This window comes from Cyclopterus lumpus, chromosome 4, assembly GCF_009769545.1.
Source record: "Cyclopterus lumpus isolate fCycLum1 chromosome 4, fCycLum1.pri, whole genome shotgun sequence".
In the NCBI taxonomy this organism is placed as follows: domain Eukaryota; kingdom Metazoa; phylum Chordata; class Actinopteri; order Perciformes; family Cyclopteridae; genus Cyclopterus; species Cyclopterus lumpus.
In genome coordinates this window covers 17,819,758-17,838,306 of record NC_046969.1, presented here as the reverse complement: position 1 = coordinate 17,838,306, position 18,549 = coordinate 17,819,758, and the positions used below count along the sequence as shown (strand labels likewise).

Here is an 18,549-nt window from a genome sequence, read left to right as displayed (position 1 = left end):
TCTTCATTAGTGTCAGTGTGTTTTAAACAATATAATTAGCATGATTAAATTGCCCTTAAAGTACTGGACAGACAAGAGCCAATCACGATGAACTGTGCTCGGTTGCTAGACAACGATCCGACCAATCAGCGTGCTGCTTGGTTTGCTTGCAGTCGCGTGTACTGTCGTTTGGACAGACTGGGTTAGGAACTGCTGAGCAATAATGAAAATGCAACGTTGAGTGAGTACTTAAAAATATGTTGGTCTTTACTTCTTCATGAATTTTAAACTTCTGCTTTCGTAACTAGTGAAGTTGTTTGGCTGAGAACGAGCCGCTCTTCTTCAATGCCACATTGGGCAGTTCACGTTTGGCGTTAGTTTAACACACACTGCTGCGTAAGGGACCTGCACGACCTTTATTTTGTTTTATATTATTAACGTTTACAAAATACGATTTGTTGACTGAATGGTGTCCTGGAAATAGCCAGTAACACATTATTATCCACATAACTTAGCTACGTTGTTTCATATTGTAGTGCCAATGTGTTACATAGGAAAGAAGAACAATAAACATATTTATAAAGGGTGGAGGAGGAATTAGGACAGCCAGAGGACAGACGCTGTTTTTAATTCTAGGTGGTTCGGTGGATGATACTCTTTCCAGACAACGACAGCAGGGTAAACAGGTTGTGGTCTATGGTGCTTATTTTCTTTTAATAAGCAAGGTAATATTCTCTGGCCACCGAAGTCTGTTTGTGCAACCTTGCAGGACTGTTGTATTAGATTGCATACGTTTCAGCTAGTTCTACATAAATACTGAGTCTAGGCAGATCAGTTCCTTGAGATCCCATCAAGTATGGTTCAGAAACTGGTCTTGAAATTAAACTCACTAAAATAAAAGGCATATTCTTATCTAAATGGCCCAGTGGGATCGCATACCTTAAATACATTCTGTAAATGATACTTAAATGTTTTCTTTGGGAGATTGTAGACTGGAAAATAGTTTGATCCAGGTAAAGGTTAACACTTGTTGAGTTGTCAGTCTAAGCAGCTCATAGGTTTGTTAAGCTGTGTGGCTCAAGGCTTGCCATCTGTCTGGCCAGGCTGATTAAGTATCACTAAAACCAAAGGGTAGGTCCCCGGAGTTAATGATGAGTCACAGCCTCCTACTGACTAAAATGTATGAAAAATCTAACTCTTAAAATATATATATATATATATATATATATATATATATATATATATATATATATATATATATATATAAATGTGTATGTTTTATTAATGCAGTTTCTGCTTCCACATAATTGTCCCTAAGAATGAGTTGTAGTAAATCATAGTAGTTTCCAGTAATATTGATATACTATTTGTAGAAAACGTAGGCATTCATACAGGAGGAGAATGTTTCTGATTGTGTAGTTCTGAAGAAAAATTGACATTATGTCTGTCTTGGATTAGTCTGATCAGCTGACGATAAGCACATGGAGCTAAGATGCTGTCCTGGTCCGCCTGTAACCTGTTAAATACTCCTGCAGTGACAATGGTGTAATGCAAAACATGCAACAAAAACATCAAGGTCAACATCACAATCATAATCCGCTTAAGACCTTCCAAATAAACACACATTTAAATATTTTAAATGTATCCATTGGGTGGCTACAAGTACACTACGTGATAACTGATTAACTCGTGGAGTTAGCTCTTGTGAATCTGCGGTCCTCACACTGTTATTTAGGTTGCAGTGTGTTTCCAGCCCTTATTGCTGCATGTATACTTCCATAGCCTTGTAATCTAGATTTTGTTGAATGGGCACTGCTAATCTGACCCTCTATTTCAGGAGCACAGACTGCGTAGGTCGATCTTGAGGCAAGCTTTGTGTATCATTCACATGCAGTAGACGATCCAGACACGGAGCCTGAAGGCTGCACTGCAACAATGCCAGAGTCCTCCCTTGGTGAGTTAAGATTTTGATCTTTATAACCCAGCAAATATGCACTGTGAATGAGACTGTTAAACAGTCGACTATTGTACTCAGAAGTTGTTCATTAACCCCTTCTACGTGTCTCAGAAACTGCACAATATTGTATAATGTCATTTGGACTTTCGTTCAGCATCCTCATTAGTTAGACTGAACTGAAGTACTGCAGTGTTCTGCCTTCAGCAGCTGTGTGCACGTTACTGTATCATTTTCTTTATCTTGTGCTCTGTATCAAACAGGTCAGACAAATGCTATTCTTGGTTTTTGTAACATCAATTCCTGTAATATTTTATTTTTCTTGTCCAGCATTAATAAATGAGCAAAACATCGTACTGCGCTTATTTGACAGGGTTTATTTCCCCAGAAGTCAAGGACACTTGCAGCAGCTCTGTTGAATGTAGATCGCCTCCCTTGATACAGTTTAGCCAATCATCGGTGCCGCTGCACAGAAACTACATTCTCAGTACCTTCTGCACAGAGCACAATGTGCAGGAATGTCTATCACACATCAATCAGGTTGGTAACCATACATGTCCCACTGACCTATTATGAGCATAGTTATTGCTATGTACATGCTTGCGGTTTAAGGCATACATTATGGCTGCAACATTCCTGGTTTGAGTTTAGTTGGTTTGGCTATTTTTCTTTTTTTCCTTCTCCCTTTTTACAGGAGGTGTCATCTCTTGGCCTCCCACCGGTTTGGACGGAGTCGAGCGGCAGCTCAGAGATGAATGTTATGGCTGTACTAAATTGCATGTACGACCTGATTCAGCTGCACCACAGGGGCCTCCGGACCCTGGAAAACATGGAAGTGGAACAGCTGAAGTCCAGCAGCAATGTGGATCACCTGCAGCGCACGAGCACTCAACTAAAAGTACAGTAACAATTAAACCCATCCCTCCTTATCAATATTGTATTGAAAAATATCAATAACATGTTTAACTAAAACTGAGGACCTCAACAGTTGCTTGTCATTACTGAAACTCATATTAAATGCCCATGTCCATGTTGTTCTGTTATCATAGGAGCAACTTGAACTGTCCAAAAGAGGGAACACAGGACTTCTTGAGAGAGAACGACAGCTGCATTTGAAAGTAAAGAGTTTGCAGAACTGCCTGAAAAATGAAAAAGATGAGGTACTTTCTCTGAACTTACTGGCACAGATAATGTTAAGTGAATTCACTCGCAGGTTTTTTGGTCTCAGGGGGATGAACATGACAATTCAAACTGTAAAAATGTCTTCCTGCAAGGTGCAAAAACTTCAGAACATAATTGCAAGTCGGGCCAGCCAGTACAATCATGAGATGAAAAGGAAAGAGAGAGAATTTACCAAACTGAAGGAGCGCTTGAATCAACTTCTGGTTGACAAAAAGGAGAAGAAGCAAGGTCAAAGAGAAAACCTCTCATCCTTTGCCCAAACATTTACCATTTAAAAAAATGTAACCAGCATCTTAACACAAAAGATTATAATGAATATGCCCTTTGAGACTCTTTTTTTCTACATTTGTCTTTCTTGCTTCCAGCTATTGATGTATTAAACAACATTGGAAGAGCTGATGGGAAGAGAAGCCTTTGGAAAACTCAAAAGACAGAAGCAAAGTAAGTTATTGTATAATATCTATTACCCCTGTCTCAAAAGACGTATGTGTATGTGTGTCAGCTATTTGATCTTTGTGACATAAATATTTAAGGATCATGGGCTTCAAACATGGTGGCACTGCTAAATACTGGATTTAACTGTAGCTTCAATTAATTTCCTCTGATGAGGTGTTCTGTTTATAACAAACATAAACGTAGATTGTTGTCTTTGTCATCTCAAGGCATGAGGGGGAGATGTATAAGACCCTGCTGAGCGACTATGACACCCGACAAAGGGAGATGCTGCTGGAAAATGCAGAGTTGAAGAAAGTGTTGCAGCAGATAAAAAAAGAAATGGTGTCCATTCTGAGTTTAAGGAAACCAATTCGGAAAGATGACAAACATCCAGATGCTGGCATTCAGGTAGGGAGAGTTGTTTTTCTCTTTTCTCTGATGCAACAGGCAGTTGTTTCTAAGTCATCTTTCTCAATTTGAATGATCTCTGATTCACTGTATTAAGACATTATACAATAGATCACTTACCAGGGTTATTAAACCACCTTTTCCCGTTTGCTCCCAGTATTTTAACATTAAATTCGGTGCAAAGTCATTGATTAAGCAGATAAACTAAATAACCACGGCAATGTGCAATACATTTGAAAGATGTGCTATTTAAAATGTGTTTTCATTTTATTGCCAGGCTGACTCGGAGGATGAAGAGCAAGTGTTTGATTCCAGTAAAGAAAGTGTCGGGCTGTTTAGTGTTCACGCCCGCGAGAAGCTGACCAACAGTATTCGCCTCCAGTGGAGAAGACTCAAGAGCCACGTTGAACGATTGGACAGCCAAGGTAGTCTATATGCAGCATGATGTCCCTGTTTGATCCTTATGCATGAAGGAATGTAAGGATTCCTCTATAACGCCATGAATGAGCTTCTGTACCGTTGATGTGGCAAAATAGAGTAAAGTCAGACAAGAACCTTGTGAGAAACTGGCCAAAGCTTACACAAATATGTATTTATACCAATATAGAAGCAACCAAAATACATGGACTTATTTTCCAATGACATTCCTCTCTGGATCAGTACTGTCTCTTAAAAACAATACATAGTTTTCCGAATATCATTTTTTAAAAATGTTTTGGACTCTCTGGGTTGTTTGTTGAGCCTCTTTAGCTCAGATGGGCGAGAACAAAACCGATGATGCCATATCCCGAGAGACTCATGAGGAGGAGATGGACAGACTGAAGCTGGAGATCCAGCCGTGCAAAGACTTCATTCAAACACAACAGCAGCTCCTGCAGGTCAGACTGACATTTGCCCTCCCGCTCATTTTAGAGTTCATTAGTTCAAGTGGCCAATGTTAGAAGTCCATGTCCCATTGCTGAGTGTCATATAATCAATAATCAATTTGAGTTAAAGATGATGAAACACCTGCTGGTTTTAAATATAAGTTGACCTCTAACATGGTAGCTTTAACTCGGGGTAACTCTTTCTCTCTTTTAGTTTTAACCAAGGATTGAATCCTTTGCATGTTAGAGGAAATATATTGTATTCCGTTTGTTGCAATCGTTAACACCTCTTTGGTTCAATTCTGGCGAAACAAATCATCCATATAATGTTTGCTTGTAGCAGCAGCTGAGCTCTCCATGTGATGAGGAGACCACATCCCTGTTGAGCAACTGCTACATGCTGCAGGAGAGAGAGCGCTTCAGAGAGGAGTGGAAGACCCTCGAGAAACAGAGGAATCTCTTCGAGAGGGAGAGGAGGAACTGCACTGAAGCAGCTATAAGGCTTAGCCATGAGGTGATTGATTAAACACATTTTTCCAGAATTGGTCTGAGATAGATATTAGGGAATACAACGCATTTTGCTCTTTGTGTAGAACAGCAGTGTGCCAAAATGACCAGTTTATATCCGTATGCTGATTTACTCCAACACATGAGAGACTTCACCAATTTCCCCTTCCCGCCTCAGTATCCATCTCTCCTCCACTTAAAGCGACTTTGAATTCTTGAAAAGCGCTATACAAATATTATCATCTCGTTTATTATTATTACTGTTTGACGATTGTTTTTGAGGTAACTTGTATCTGGTTTAACTTGCAGAGGAAGGCCTTTGAGGACGATCGAGCAGTGTGGCTCAAACACCAGTTTTTAAACTTGAGTCCATTTGCTGACTTAAGGAAACCACAGATGTCAAAGTCTAAAAGTTGTTTTTTAATATGTGAGTGTCTACCCAATTACATTGTACTGGCCTGGTTCACCTTTTGTCTTGATATTATTGATAATAATACTTTTAGGTTATCAATAGATTGAACAATGGGCTGATCCGATTCCTTTATACCACAACATTGATGCAGTTATGTTTAACTAAATACCTTCTCTTTTGACTTTGACTTTTGACTTACAGAATGGTTTTGTGTTATAACTTGTGTTTCCTACTTGTTTTTATTTATAACTATCAATAAGTCACTTTCCTGACAAGGATCAATACATTTTCATCTTATATTTGCAGCTGAAACAGAGTCAAGTGCATCGTCGGCTCCAGAGAAGCTCATCAAATGCCGGTCTGACACAACCTCCCCCACACCCAGATGTGTCCCCCTCACATCAGCATCAACAGCAGACATGCATCGCACAGTTTGCCTTGTGCCAGAAAAAAGGTATGTTGTCTTTATTTGCACAAACCATGACATGCCTGTAACGAATGCAGCTCTTGTTGTGTGTTACGAACTGTTTATGCTGATATTTTATTTCCAGATCAACCAAACCAAATGGAAAGACTGACCATGTTGAAGAATCAAGGCTTTTTTGTAATGGAAATGTTCCAGAGCAGCACGAACAGTGGAACAACCGTGAAGACCACAGCAGCCAAACACTCTTAATGGAAAGCACCTGCTCTATATGAAGCCAACATCTATAATAATTATTTTTAAACATTGGAAGATGTACTGTAAAATGAGTGAATAACTATTAACAGTTGAAGCTAAGCAAGAGTTCTGGTTGACTGATGGTTTGCTGTGCTGTGTGTGACTGAGAGAACATTTCATTGTTGTTTTTATTATCTTACGGTTTTATTTTTAGATTATGTGATACATTTATTTATGGGTTACTATAATTGTTGGTTTGGCAGTCATGTCTTATGTCTAGGATCTTAATCTGAGGCTAGTCATTTTTTGGCAATGAGGGTGCGCCAGAAAAGATTATGCATCCCCAATAATTTATGTTGCTTGGCAATCATGGTCGTTGTTGCACCTCAACTTATGTGGCTATTTATATCTCAACTTTTCAACTTTAGCTATCATATTAAACTTGTCCCCTGGCACAATGTTTTAGATTTTAATGGAGATTTAATGCTGCTATTACACTAAACGTAATAAGAAACTGGGTAAATAATGAAGTATTGTTCTGTAGTCTGATAACTGTTGCAGATACATTAGTGATGATTGATGTATGATGTTGCAGTTAAATGTGAAGAAAGGCTACAAACACAAGATCAATTAAATAATGTTTTATATTGACAACAATATCATTGATCATTATTCTCACAATTTTCTTTAAATTAATGTGTTTATTTTAGTGGCTTTATTTTGACAGATTATCCAAATTCCTAACACATTCATTATACAGTACATTCTTGAAACTCTCGCCATTTGACCTTTTATTGGCCTCTATTGGGAACAATTATTAGTTATTGATCAACAGAACCTGTCCCTGGCCTGTAACTGTCGACAGGACTGTTGAGTAAAGAGGTAAGTGCTGTAATAAATGTCTTTGTCATTTACTTTTGTGGTCTTGCAGTATTGGCAAATATTGTTGAAATTAGACATGGACATAATCACGATCATCATGAACAAGAATACAGTGAATGTTTACGATAACTTGTAATATATCATATTTGAGCTTTCCAGACCCCTTTTTTAAATTAATTTCAGATTTCATTACAGTTGGATTTCATAAAATGTACAACATAATGTTTTGACTCTTTTTATGGACAAAATATTGCTTAAAGAAGGAAGGGAATATTTTGTCCATAAATATGGTCTAAATATGAACGTTCAATCAACGTCTTCCAATGGTCGGTGAAAAACCATTCCCTTTTGAACCAATTTTAAATGGCTTTCACCGGTTGCAATAGTCATATTTTCAAGTGAGCTGTATCATTGAGGCTCATTTGAGGTCTAGGCCACATCATTACTTATGGATGAATTTACTTCTCTCCATTGCACCTTACTAATAACTCTGCTTCCTCCCCGGAGTCTTTGTGACTTCACGTCTCATAGGGTCCATTGGACCTGGCGGTGTCTGATGCTTCCTGCCTGGTGAGCCGGCCTCCCGCGTTGGCCCTGCTGATCGCCCCGCCCCCCCTTCTCTCTACCTCCTTCTGTTTCATTGATTGTGGAGGTCCATTCATACATTGTCATATTCATTGAATGTGTTTATGTAACTTTGTAATGCTGTTCATTCTGTACACATGACATCTATTGTATCTGTCCATCGGGGAGAGGGATCCTCCTCTGTTGCTCTCAGGAAGGTTTCTTCCCTTTTTTCCCAGTGAAAGGTTATTTTGGGGGAGTTTTTCCTGATCCGATGTGAGGTCCTGGGACAGGGATGTTGTTTGTGTACAGATTGTAAAGCCCTCTGAGGCAAATTTGTAATTTGTGATATTGGGCTATAAAAAATATACTGAATTTAATTGAATTGCATAATGTATGTCCGCAGCTATTACTTCTCTAATTTCAGTATTTGAGATTCATACCCTTGGAAAGTGTACAGAAATATGCATTTGAGATTCAAAGGTGACACGCACACACACACATACGCGCTGTGTGCATGTGTCATGGATACCATGGTGATTGGGGCACCAGGGTGAAGGGGCAGACTTGATCTTAAGACTGTGAGTAGATTTTGTCTAAAACTACATGTCAAAGCCCTGCTTTCCAGGTAAAACCGTGAGTCCAATCGGCAAAATATTATTATCATCAGAGACTCTGCCAAACTCCTTAATGTAATTTGTGTTGGCAAAAATGTGACCACGAGGGCACTTAACAACGTGGAGTTGTCGCTCCCCCACTTTTAGATGGTATTAGGTACTATGTCCCATCAGTGCTTCTGTGTTGTTGTTTTTTTTAAAGCCAAGCACACTGTCTCCTTTTTTCTTTGGAAGAGCAATGTGAAAGTGATAAGCAAGTCAAGACTTATTGTGGCTGCATCAGGAATAAGTACTTCAAAGAGTCAGCACCTTTGTTGATTAGCATCAAGTAATCTAGATTAGTGGGAAAGGTGGGACCTGTATCAAGTGAAACTGTGGATGCTTTTTAGCTTCTGCTTACCATGAACAGCTGTGGTAGCCACAGCAGCAGTGTACAGACTGAGCTCCATTGCAGCAGCAGTTGGCAGGATACGCCTCACTTCAGTGGCAAGCAATGGCCTAGCAAAGTGGAAGGAAGCAGCAGCAGGGCCTTGATGGCGTTCCAAACCATTACCTGAACAGAGGGACCAGTGACAAGCTATAGGGAAGAATTTATTACAACTATGTGTGAAGTTGTACTGAACAATTTGTTTTTAAATTTGTCTTGAGGTTGACAGATAGTGACTTGAATGTTATCACAATGGCCTGGTCCATCAAGACTTTGTCAATGTTAGCAAAGGCAATTTCTTAGACAGAGGCCAGAGGTGTGCTGGTGGGTAGAGCCTTCCACTGAGAGAGCCGTGGAAAAAGGCAACATACAATCCAACTTACTCGCCTGATGTGTTTTTTTCATGTGCCGTTGTATGCTATTCTATCCTGGTGTTTGCAACTTCTTTCTGTGTTATACTTACAGCCTTAATGACACGCTTCTACTTGGTGATCCGCTCAACATTGTCAATGAGTGCAGGGTTTTTCAGAAAAACCTCCTGGAGTCCCTCAGTTCTTACTCCAACCTGGAGAAAAGGTACAACGTACAACGATTATATACCTTAGAGTTGTCTTCCTTTTACCTCCAGAACATCAGCAGCAGCTCCAGCAAGGTATGCATGGGTCTTAGCAACAATAGATCTGGGCAGACTGGTGGCAGCATCATTGATGTAGAAAGCTTCTCTGCATCTGACATGGTTAAAGCGGGGCGGAGTTTGGAGATGTTTTTGAGATGATATAAGGAGATTTTGCACAGGTATTTTATATGGTCATTAAAGGCCAGGTGAGGGTCAAACCTAAATCCCAGATTAGTGACTGTGAAGGAAAAGGGTATGACTTGATCGTCAAAGGTGAGATGAGTTATGGAGGATGAAAGGTGTGGAAAGCCAACAAAGAGGACTTAGGTTTGCTACTGTCTAACTGGAGAAAGTTGTTGCTCATCCATGCCTTTATCTCCCCAAGACAGGCGGTGAAACATGACATGGCTGCAGTGGGGTTTGGGGCAGTTTTGATGTAAAGCTGTGTGTCGTCAGTATAACAGTGGAAGGACATCCTATGTTTGCTGATGACACGACTGAGGGGGAGCATGTAAATAATGAAGAGGATGGGACCGAGGACTGACCCTTGTGGAACACCGCAGGAGACCACTGTAACATGAACAGCACTGTAGCAGAGGTAGACTACCGAGACATTCAAAGTACATGGGGAAAGAAAGGGGCTGGTTATTTTGGGGGGATTTATCATCTTATAAAGCCATATTCTTCATAACTTTACAGTTTAGAGGTTTGCAACTTTTTGCCACCAAAAATGTTAAGAAATTTCAAAAAGTTTGTCAATGGAGAGATTGTGGAAGAAGAGGAACAATATGCTGGAAAGACACATTTAGGGTAGTATTGACAAGCTTGAATGGCTCAACCTGTTGGTTTTGGTTATTTCTTATTCATTTGTTTGACCTATGTTTCATTTCAACATGAATAAAAAAACCGACCTTAGTATAAATGATTTTTCAATTTGCTTTATTAACATTTAGTAACTGCCAATGTAAATAATACACAAGCAAACAGTTAAATGTACAGTTCAAAGAGGTAATCACAAAGACTTTGAATGAAACTAAAGGTACAACATAAATTGACTGAAGCCAGTGAGATTAAGCGCATTTAGTGGTACAGCGACAAGCCAGATGGGCGTCGGCTGTTTCTCTGAGGTCAATGCTCTTCTCAAAGATGCTGCTTAGTGTAGGAGATCTGGTCGGCCAAGTTGTCCCTGTACGGTTCCAGCTCAGTGGCAGTGTCTCCAAATGGCAAAGAAACAGGGATACTCACGCCAAGTTTAAACATTGTCCTCTGTAATATTGAAATAACAAAAGGATTAGTGTATATGCAAACGGTGTGACAAAGTATTATGCAGACATTTTCTGTGTGTAAATAATGGGCAATAAAACTGCACCTTTGGTGTCTTCAGAACAATATTCAGGGTTGTATCAGAAGCAGCAGCCACAGACAGTTGGATCTGCCTAGGAATATTTTTGGCCTTTGACAGGCTTACTCCCAATGACTTAGTGATGCGGGAAATGTGCTTAGAGATCCTAGGAATGCAAAAAACATTGTGTTTAGGGTTTTTTTTTATTTAAAAAAGGTGTGCTGAATATAAAAACGAAATCATGCCAAAAAGGTAATGTAGACACAAATGTTGCAATCAGCATAAGTTTGGCACATTACTCTTTTGCAATGCGCATCATGCTCTTTGGAAGTCTGTCCCAGGTAAGCTTCAGGCGGATTGCAGGATCTTTACTCACAAGACCAGTCTCAGCTGTGATCTCAGTATCGTATTCTTTGCACTCAATGCCCCAGGCAATCTTAGCCTAAGAGAAATTAAAATTAGAATTAAAATCTCAAGCGTCAGACAAATTTCTAACAACTGTTTCATCAAATCTTTTTTTTTTACCATCGCTTTGTGATCGCTCAGAATCACACCATCGGCACAGATTCTCCAGTTGTCATTCTCTTCCAGGTTGGCAAAAATGACCTGCACTCTGGCATCAGTTGTGTTAACGTAAGCTGCAATCTGGTATCCCTGGACCTTGCGGTCGACTCTCAGAGCACGTATGAGAATGGTCACAGCAGGAGCGACGGTATCAGAGAGGTACTTGGCCTTTAGTGAAAACCAGAGATTGATATTAATGAAAGTTTAAATTTCAAATACAACAGTTTGTAAATGTCTTGGTCTGATGACTGACCTTATTGTAGATTTTCTCGAAACTTTGGCGACTGCGACTGCTGGTGGAACGTTCTTTGGAGCGATTATTCTGCAAACATAGAAACCATACATTTAGCCTGCTTAAACATGTCATACACACTGTGGTTGTCTCATCAACTATATGATTACCTGCTTGATGTGGTTCTTGATGAACTTCATTTCATAGAGTTGTTGCTGCAATAGAAAAAATAGTAGATTAATTCGTACATTTTGGATTCTACAGTTTTGAAACAATATGTTCAGTTATAGCTGACTTACCTTGGACTTGGAGCTGGATGAGCTGGAGCTGGAGCTGGAGCTGGATGAGCTGGAGTTGGAAGATTTGCTGCTGGTTAATTGAGATGAACGGCTGCTTGAAGAACTGCTTGAAGAACTGCTTGAAGAACTGCTTGAAGTGTTAGCATTGACCTGCTTGCTATTACGGTGAGAGGAGGAGCTGGAGGAGGAGCTGGAGGAGGAGCTGGAGGAGGAGCTGGAGGAGGACTTGGATGAGGATGATCTAGAAGAAGAGCTGCTGGAGCCAGAGCTGAGAGAATGAGAGCTGCTGGAGCTGGATGAAGATGATGTGGTGTTCCTCGGACCAGATACCAGGATTTTCTTTAGTTTCATCAGCACGCTCTTGTCGTCAAGACGTTCTTCCTCACTCATGGTAATCACTTTGATGATCTTATCTGCTGCCTTTTCTCCAACCTGAAGCTCAATTTGAATATTCTCGATAGCTGGCCCATCAGCTGCAACCAAAGAGATTAAAAGATATGTTACTTTTTAGCATATTACAAAGGTACTTATAGAAGTAATTTAATGCCGTCTAATTTCTACAAGGCATCTGACGTGGCTTTTGAAAGGCAGTTAAAAGGAAGCCGCAACATCATCCATTAACTTGCCTGGTGAAACATCAATCATGATGGAATGTTTTCCAATCATGTGGTAGAGTGTGCAGTTTCTGATGAAAGCGATGTTGCTAGACTTAAGCTCAGTGCATGACTTGATACCAAAAGCTTTGCTTTCTGAACATATTTTCTTCTTGAGGTCTGAGGGACGTCTCAGTTCGCTGGAATTGTTACTTGACTGGCCAGCGGGAATGATTTCAGATGATGCTGACTGTAAAACAACAACAGAGATCACAACATTAATTTAGAAAAGGGTAAATGCTAATGTTGGAAAAAGTGGTCAGTGAATCAAACTCACCATGCTATTAGACAGAGAGGATGCCATCCTTGAAAACTTTGAGGTGATGGTCTCCCTTAACGCCTGTGATTCCAGTGCAGCTGGGATTATTGGTGTGTATTTGGCATTTGAGAGGTTTTCTACATTTCTTGCAACAGCAAAAGTATCAACACTGTTGGAAAAAGAAAAAGAATTAAAGAACAACATAATTTCAAACAAAATAGGTGATACATGTTACTTGTTGGCAAGTACATACAGTGCAGATACGATCTTTGTGACACCCGTAATAGGAAGGATCTGAAGCTTGAAGTTTCCCTTCATAATGTCAATTCTTGCTTCTAACTTTGCAGGCGTAGTTGAGTGAACTCTGGCTCTTAACATCAGAGAAGCCTGGATGAGAGCAGTATTCACTCCCATAACTGCGTAGGTATGCATGGAAACACTGCAAAGGACAAAACATATCAATTTGAAGGGTGATCTCCCCGAATACATTTCTGATGAGAAGAAACTTATTAATTGTCAAGTAAGCTACACCTGTATTACCTGGGGTTAATGGCAGCCTTAATGCTTATCTCAGACTTCAGAAGCTGGGCAACACGTGTGTCGGCAGACAGAGGTGGTGTTACACTTGCAGACACTGTGAAAACACATTATTAGCATTGGTATAAATCCTTTTGTCAGCAACATTTAAGCTACACAAGTGCAACTTACATTCAAGAGATGCAGCAACCACAGCAGCAGTATAGAAACTGAGCTCCATGGGCAGACCAACGGTGGTGGGAAGGATGCGACGAACCTCAGCCATCAAGAATGGATTAGAGTAATGGCTTTTGAAACCAGTCAGCACAGCATCTAAAGCCTCCTGGCCAAGAGTGCGAATTGCTGGTCCAGAGGCAAGCTGTAAGTACAAAATATCTTATAAGACATCAGATATTTAGTTTATAATACATGTATTTATTAGCAGTCACTTATACTAGAGTATAAAATGACATGGGTGTACCTGAAGAATATGGTTAATAAGGGTTTTGTCAATGTTGGCAAATGCAACTTCCTGTCCGAAGAACTTCATATATGCAGAGGCCAGGGGCTGGCTGGAAGGTTGAGCACTCCACTGAGAAAGCTGTGCGAAGAAGAAAAGCAATCGGAAACCTGCATTAAACTTCTATAAATAAAGAGTGCTTTGACCACATATTTTTTAAAGATTACAAATCTTTTCAGCATCAGAGTGATGCCTTATACTTACAGCCTTCATAACTTGTTTCATCTTGGTCAGCCTGTCAGCATTATCTGGACCCTCTTGGACTTTCAGAATGGCCTCCTGTATTCCCTCAGTTCTCACTCCAACCTGGAAAATGGAAAAACAAGTAAGTACTTTTAAAATTATTATGATGTTAAAGGTTTATATAGCCATAAGCTTGTGGCATTTATTGAAGGTGAATTTGAAATCATATCTAATGTTAAGATAACATTATGATTATTGCTTGGCATTGGTAAGCAGCCTGAGATGTGGACATTAACTCCAATGGCTAGCTAAATGTCCTTTTTGCTATTATGATTTGACACAGTGCATTCTGCAAAGGTGTAGAAGAATGTAAGGCACATGCCAGATATACAATAGCCTTTCATTGTGTTAGCTAGCTATGTAAGACATGATTACCTCAACAACATCAGCAAAAGTTCCTGCCAGATAGGTGCGAGCTTTGAGCACAATGGCTCTTGGCAAAACAGTTGCAACATCATTAATATAGAAGGCGGTGGCAGCAGCACCCGCCATCCAGGCATCTGCAGGGCAAAAAACAAGAACCGTCAAACCACATATTTTGATCCAAAATCTTTGATGATAAATGATCTTATGATGCTTTTACCGTGGTAGGAATCAAGATAGAGAGTTCTGCTGAAGCGATAGCTGAGTCTGTCCAATTTGGGACTGAGTAGCTTCATAGCAACGTTACAGGCAGCAGCACTGAAAGTAGGACATAAAAACATATTTGATTATTCGTGCTTGGATGTTTAAATGGCAAAATAATAATATTTGCAAAATGTTATAGTTCTTACACTGAGGCAAAGTAAGGAGTTGTGTTCCTGGTCATAGACTTCATGTAAGAGTAGACAAAGCTAGCGATCTGCAGATTGTTTTCATTCAAGGCGGCATTGGCAAGAGTAATCACCAGACCCATGGGCAGCTTGGTCTCAAACAATACAAGAGCAGCAACCATACGGAGTTCCGGGTTGAGAGTCTTGTCCATGAACAGCTGAATAGCCATAGTCTGGATCTAATTCACAAAAGATTGGATGTAAATAAAACTGCCCAAAATCCACCCATTCATTCTTAGTAATGTAAGGAATTCTAAAAATGTAGTCTCACCATCTTGGGCTCCCTCTTAGCAATGTTCCTCAGGGCCATAACAGCTTCAATCTGAACTCTGAGTGGCAGAACAGCAGTAGCACTTCCAGAGAGAGGCAGGAGCTTTGTGATTGGCTTCAGGCTGGAAGGATGTCCAGCATTTCCTATGACTTTGAGAGTGGCAATGAGCTTCTCGATGTCATTGCTGCTAGCAGCCTGGACAGCAAGTTCATGGAGAGGCTGTGGAAGGGAAAGAAAAACATTCATGTCACATGTCTCGGATGTTATAACTGAATTTAAAATATATAAAACACATGTAAAAAATGATACATACCCTCACAAGCTCAGCGGGGCAGGATGGGTTCTCTACACAGTATTTAGCAACCAGGGTGCCGTATCCTAGCATGACAATCTCACGCAGAATTGGGCTGTCTTGGATCTTTTGCTCCTTAGACAGGGTCTGAAAAGTGATCAAATAAATTCAGAATTGATGAGTATGCATCCCAGTTCTTACAACCTTACAAATGAAAAGAAAATTAATGCTGACTTGCCTCTACTAGCTTGATGGCCTCGAGGTCAACTGTCAGCTTGTGTAGAGATGCCAGCAGCGTTTTAGAAGATTCTGCAAGACTCAGCTCACCAGAAAGGAACTTCTCCTTTAGGAACCTCAGAGCAGTAGTAGTACCAATGGCAGGGACAATATTCAGGATCCAGCGTCTGGGAAGAAAATATTATTATATAATTGTATTATCCATGGCACATATTTTCCATAGCTCTTGAAAGTCGCAGTTACCTGAAATGGACTCTATTTTTGTACTGAGTCCAGAGGGTCTCCAAAATATCACATTTTGCCACACGCAGTAGCTGGAGGAGCTCAATGAACTTCAGAGGGGCATGTTTGTGGACTACGTCCACGTTGTGGGTCACCATGTGCTCCAGAAGCTCAACAACCTGTCAGGACAAAATATTCTTCAGCCTAAAGTTTGTTGGTACAAGATGAATTCAACAACAATCCGAGGGGTCATTTCATGAAGTACCTGAGCCTTGATATTGGTGATCTTCAGAAGCTGGATGGGTGTCTGGAGAAGCTCGCTGCCAAACTCGTACTGCACGGATCCACGGTGAAGATATTCACCTTTGACGGGATCCAATGGGGCTTTCTGAATATCCAGGAAGGTAAGGGATTGCCTGCAAATATACATAAGTGCTATCAATCTGCACAGTGACACTTGTGACAATTGTGCTGGTGATACTGGTATTGCACTCTTCTTTTAAATTTAAACTACATACTTAGACTCCATCTGGGCAGCACCATTCAAGATGTTGAAAGGTGAAACCTGCATGATCTCTGTACCAGATGCCTCCAAGATCAGAGCACCGGTGGCTGTTGGCTTGATGATGTAGTTAAAAGCAGCAGCTCCCTTCAGGCTCTGTCCTCTCTGCATTGAGAAGACCCAGTATCAACACACCAGCAGTGTCAAGGAGTATACTGTATTAGAGATTACAAAGCAAGAGGGGACTATGCACTTACAGCCTCACATTCAACGCATCTCTCTCCGTGAACCATGCCAATATCCTTCATGATTTTCTCCTGGCACTGGTTGAGGTCCTTACTCTTGGTCAACAGGATGCGGTCATCCTTTGCGTCCTCACTCATGGCATAGTGGGTCTTGCACACACCCTGTACTCCAGGCTAGTTCAGATAAATCCAAACACAGTTTGTCAGTTTAAGTATTGTGGCATTTTGTGAGTGGAACTCTAAGAATATGAGTTATTTGTACCTCTTGCAGATCATAGACATTTTGAGTCGTCTTGATGTTCAGCTGGAAAATGTTGAGGATTGCTCTTTGGAGATTCAGCACAGTTTCAGAGAGGCCAACCGGAGCAAACACCTTTCCAACAACACCGTTAGCATACTCAAACTTGATGGGTGTCAAGAGCTGAGCAGTCAGGGTTGTAGTAAGATTGGTAGCTGGGACGAAATCCTCTTTGGGCCAGATGCCACTGAACTCAAGGATTTCTGGGTCTACAAGCTATAAGGAAGAATGATACTTTGAATGAATTGAACGCTTGATTGTTTATACGCCACTCGTTATTCCAGTTCACTTAATATTAATTATAAGTAAGTTAAAACATTTAAATGGTCTTTACCTTCAGGATGAAGGTGTTACCAGAATCCGCACTGATCATGACTTTGCAACGGATTTTTACTCCAGCCCGTGCCAGACCCATCTCAGGCAGGCCACCCATAACAGTGGCCTCATATTTGTAGACATAGGTCTGTCCATTGGCAAACTCTGGAGCTACAATAATAGACAAAAAAACAAACTAGTTAATGCATTTACATTTCAATAACATTTTTAACAAAGACACTTTTTATATCTATATACCAGAATTATATTTTAACAGAATGACAACTTACCGAGGTTTACCTTGTGACACGCTACAAAATAGAAATAAAACGTTATTTCGGTGTTGATAAAGAACCAACAAGATATGTAGAAAACAAAGTTAAATGTTATCTTTTAAAGGCATCTTTTTTGTCAGACTGTATTTAACTGGAAAGACAGTTGGTGAGATTGAAAAACTCAATATTCTGTTCTATCATTGGTTGTATATATATCAACAGCATTATACTGCCAGCAAGTGCAGAAATAGTTTTCATAATAATAAAATATATTTTTGTCCTAATAAAACAATAACAGTAGATTGCAACCATGCACTAATGTTCTTCTGCTATTATCTCATTCTACAAAAAGTAAAGTTTCAGAACTTTAATTCAATTTTAGGTTAAGCTGATTTAGTTTAAATGCATAAAGATGTACTCACCCGCAAGGGTCAATGTGAGAGCTAGCAAAGGCACCCACATAGCTGCTGAATGTGAATAATGACAAGAAGAGGTCTCTATTTAAAGGGAAAACATTCTGGTGGAAAATGTATCATTAACTAAGTATCAGCCTTCATTGTCATGTATGTTACCTTGCCTGACCATGCAGATTAGACAAACAAAGTAAAACATGAAGGAAAAATGTCAGACAAGTTGTCTTAACCTGACTGCCTGACACAAACAGCTTGGTGTCCAAAATCCATAGTTTTCTCTTGTAGCGAAACCCATTTTGAAAGAAATAAAATGCTATTTTAAACTGTATTATTACCAACATGCTGTCAAAATGCACTTTCAAGTTCACATGGGAGGGCACAATGACTATGGCTGTTTGCTCACTATATTTGTTGTGGTCAGGGTGACCACTGACATCCATTTCAGCAGGTCCTGTGGGCTTTGTGCTCAACAGCTTTTAAACTGTAAAATGGTCTGAAAGTGTTATTGTATCAACCCAAGCTGTTTCTT

General features: G+C 40.1%; 2 protein-coding genes across 2 annotated transcripts; one reads left to right on the top strand and one right to left on the bottom strand.

Annotated features, from left to right (window-relative positions):
- The first annotated feature begins 146 nt into the window (after positions 1–146).
- Positions 147–6,576, top strand: LOC117729594 (afadin- and alpha-actinin-binding protein-like). The gene is made up of 14 exons (XM_034530821.1): positions 147–220; positions 1,817–1,933; positions 2,307–2,473; positions 2,628–2,831; positions 2,983–3,093; positions 3,208–3,343; positions 3,481–3,556; positions 3,778–3,958; positions 4,236–4,383; positions 4,700–4,836; positions 5,165–5,338; positions 5,641–5,758; positions 6,050–6,197; positions 6,295–6,576. Exons 2-14 carry the CDS (start codon positions 1,915–1,917, stop codon positions 6,440–6,442), a joined length of 1,767 nt encoding a protein of 588 aa, XP_034386712.1. The 5' UTR covers positions 147–220; positions 1,817–1,914; the 3' UTR covers positions 6,443–6,576.
- Positions 6,577–11,147: 4,571 nt separating this feature from the next.
- On the bottom strand, positions 11,148–18,069 carry LOC117729203 (vitellogenin-2-like). Its single transcript, XM_034530061.1, is given in 26 exon segments — positions 11,148–11,294; positions 11,378–11,584; positions 11,670–11,816; positions 11,819–11,863; positions 11,948–12,420; positions 12,574–12,790; positions 12,878–13,028; positions 13,113–13,298; positions 13,400–13,493; positions 13,568–13,754; positions 13,857–13,976; positions 14,100–14,201; positions 14,514–14,638; positions 14,722–14,819; positions 14,912–15,129; positions 15,222–15,440; positions 15,535–15,660; positions 15,752–15,917; positions 15,994–16,151; positions 16,238–16,388; positions 16,491–16,639; positions 16,732–16,893; positions 16,982–17,233; positions 17,352–17,503; positions 17,623–17,643; positions 18,030–18,069. Coding segments are annotated over 26 exon segments (4,113 nt in total).
- Positions 18,070–18,549: the final 480 nt, after the last annotated feature.

Bases quoted from the DNA above. Each gene is read 5' to 3' on its own strand.
- LOC117729594 (XM_034530821.1), top strand. The intron at 2,474-2,627 runs GTTGGTAACCAT...CCCTTTTTACAG, and splicing joins GTCTATCACACATCAATCAG to GAGGTGTCATCTCTTGGCCT. The intron at 6,198-6,294 runs GTATGTTGTCTT...TTTTATTTCCAG, and splicing joins TGCCTTGTGCCAGAAAAAAG to ATCAACCAAACCAAATGGAA.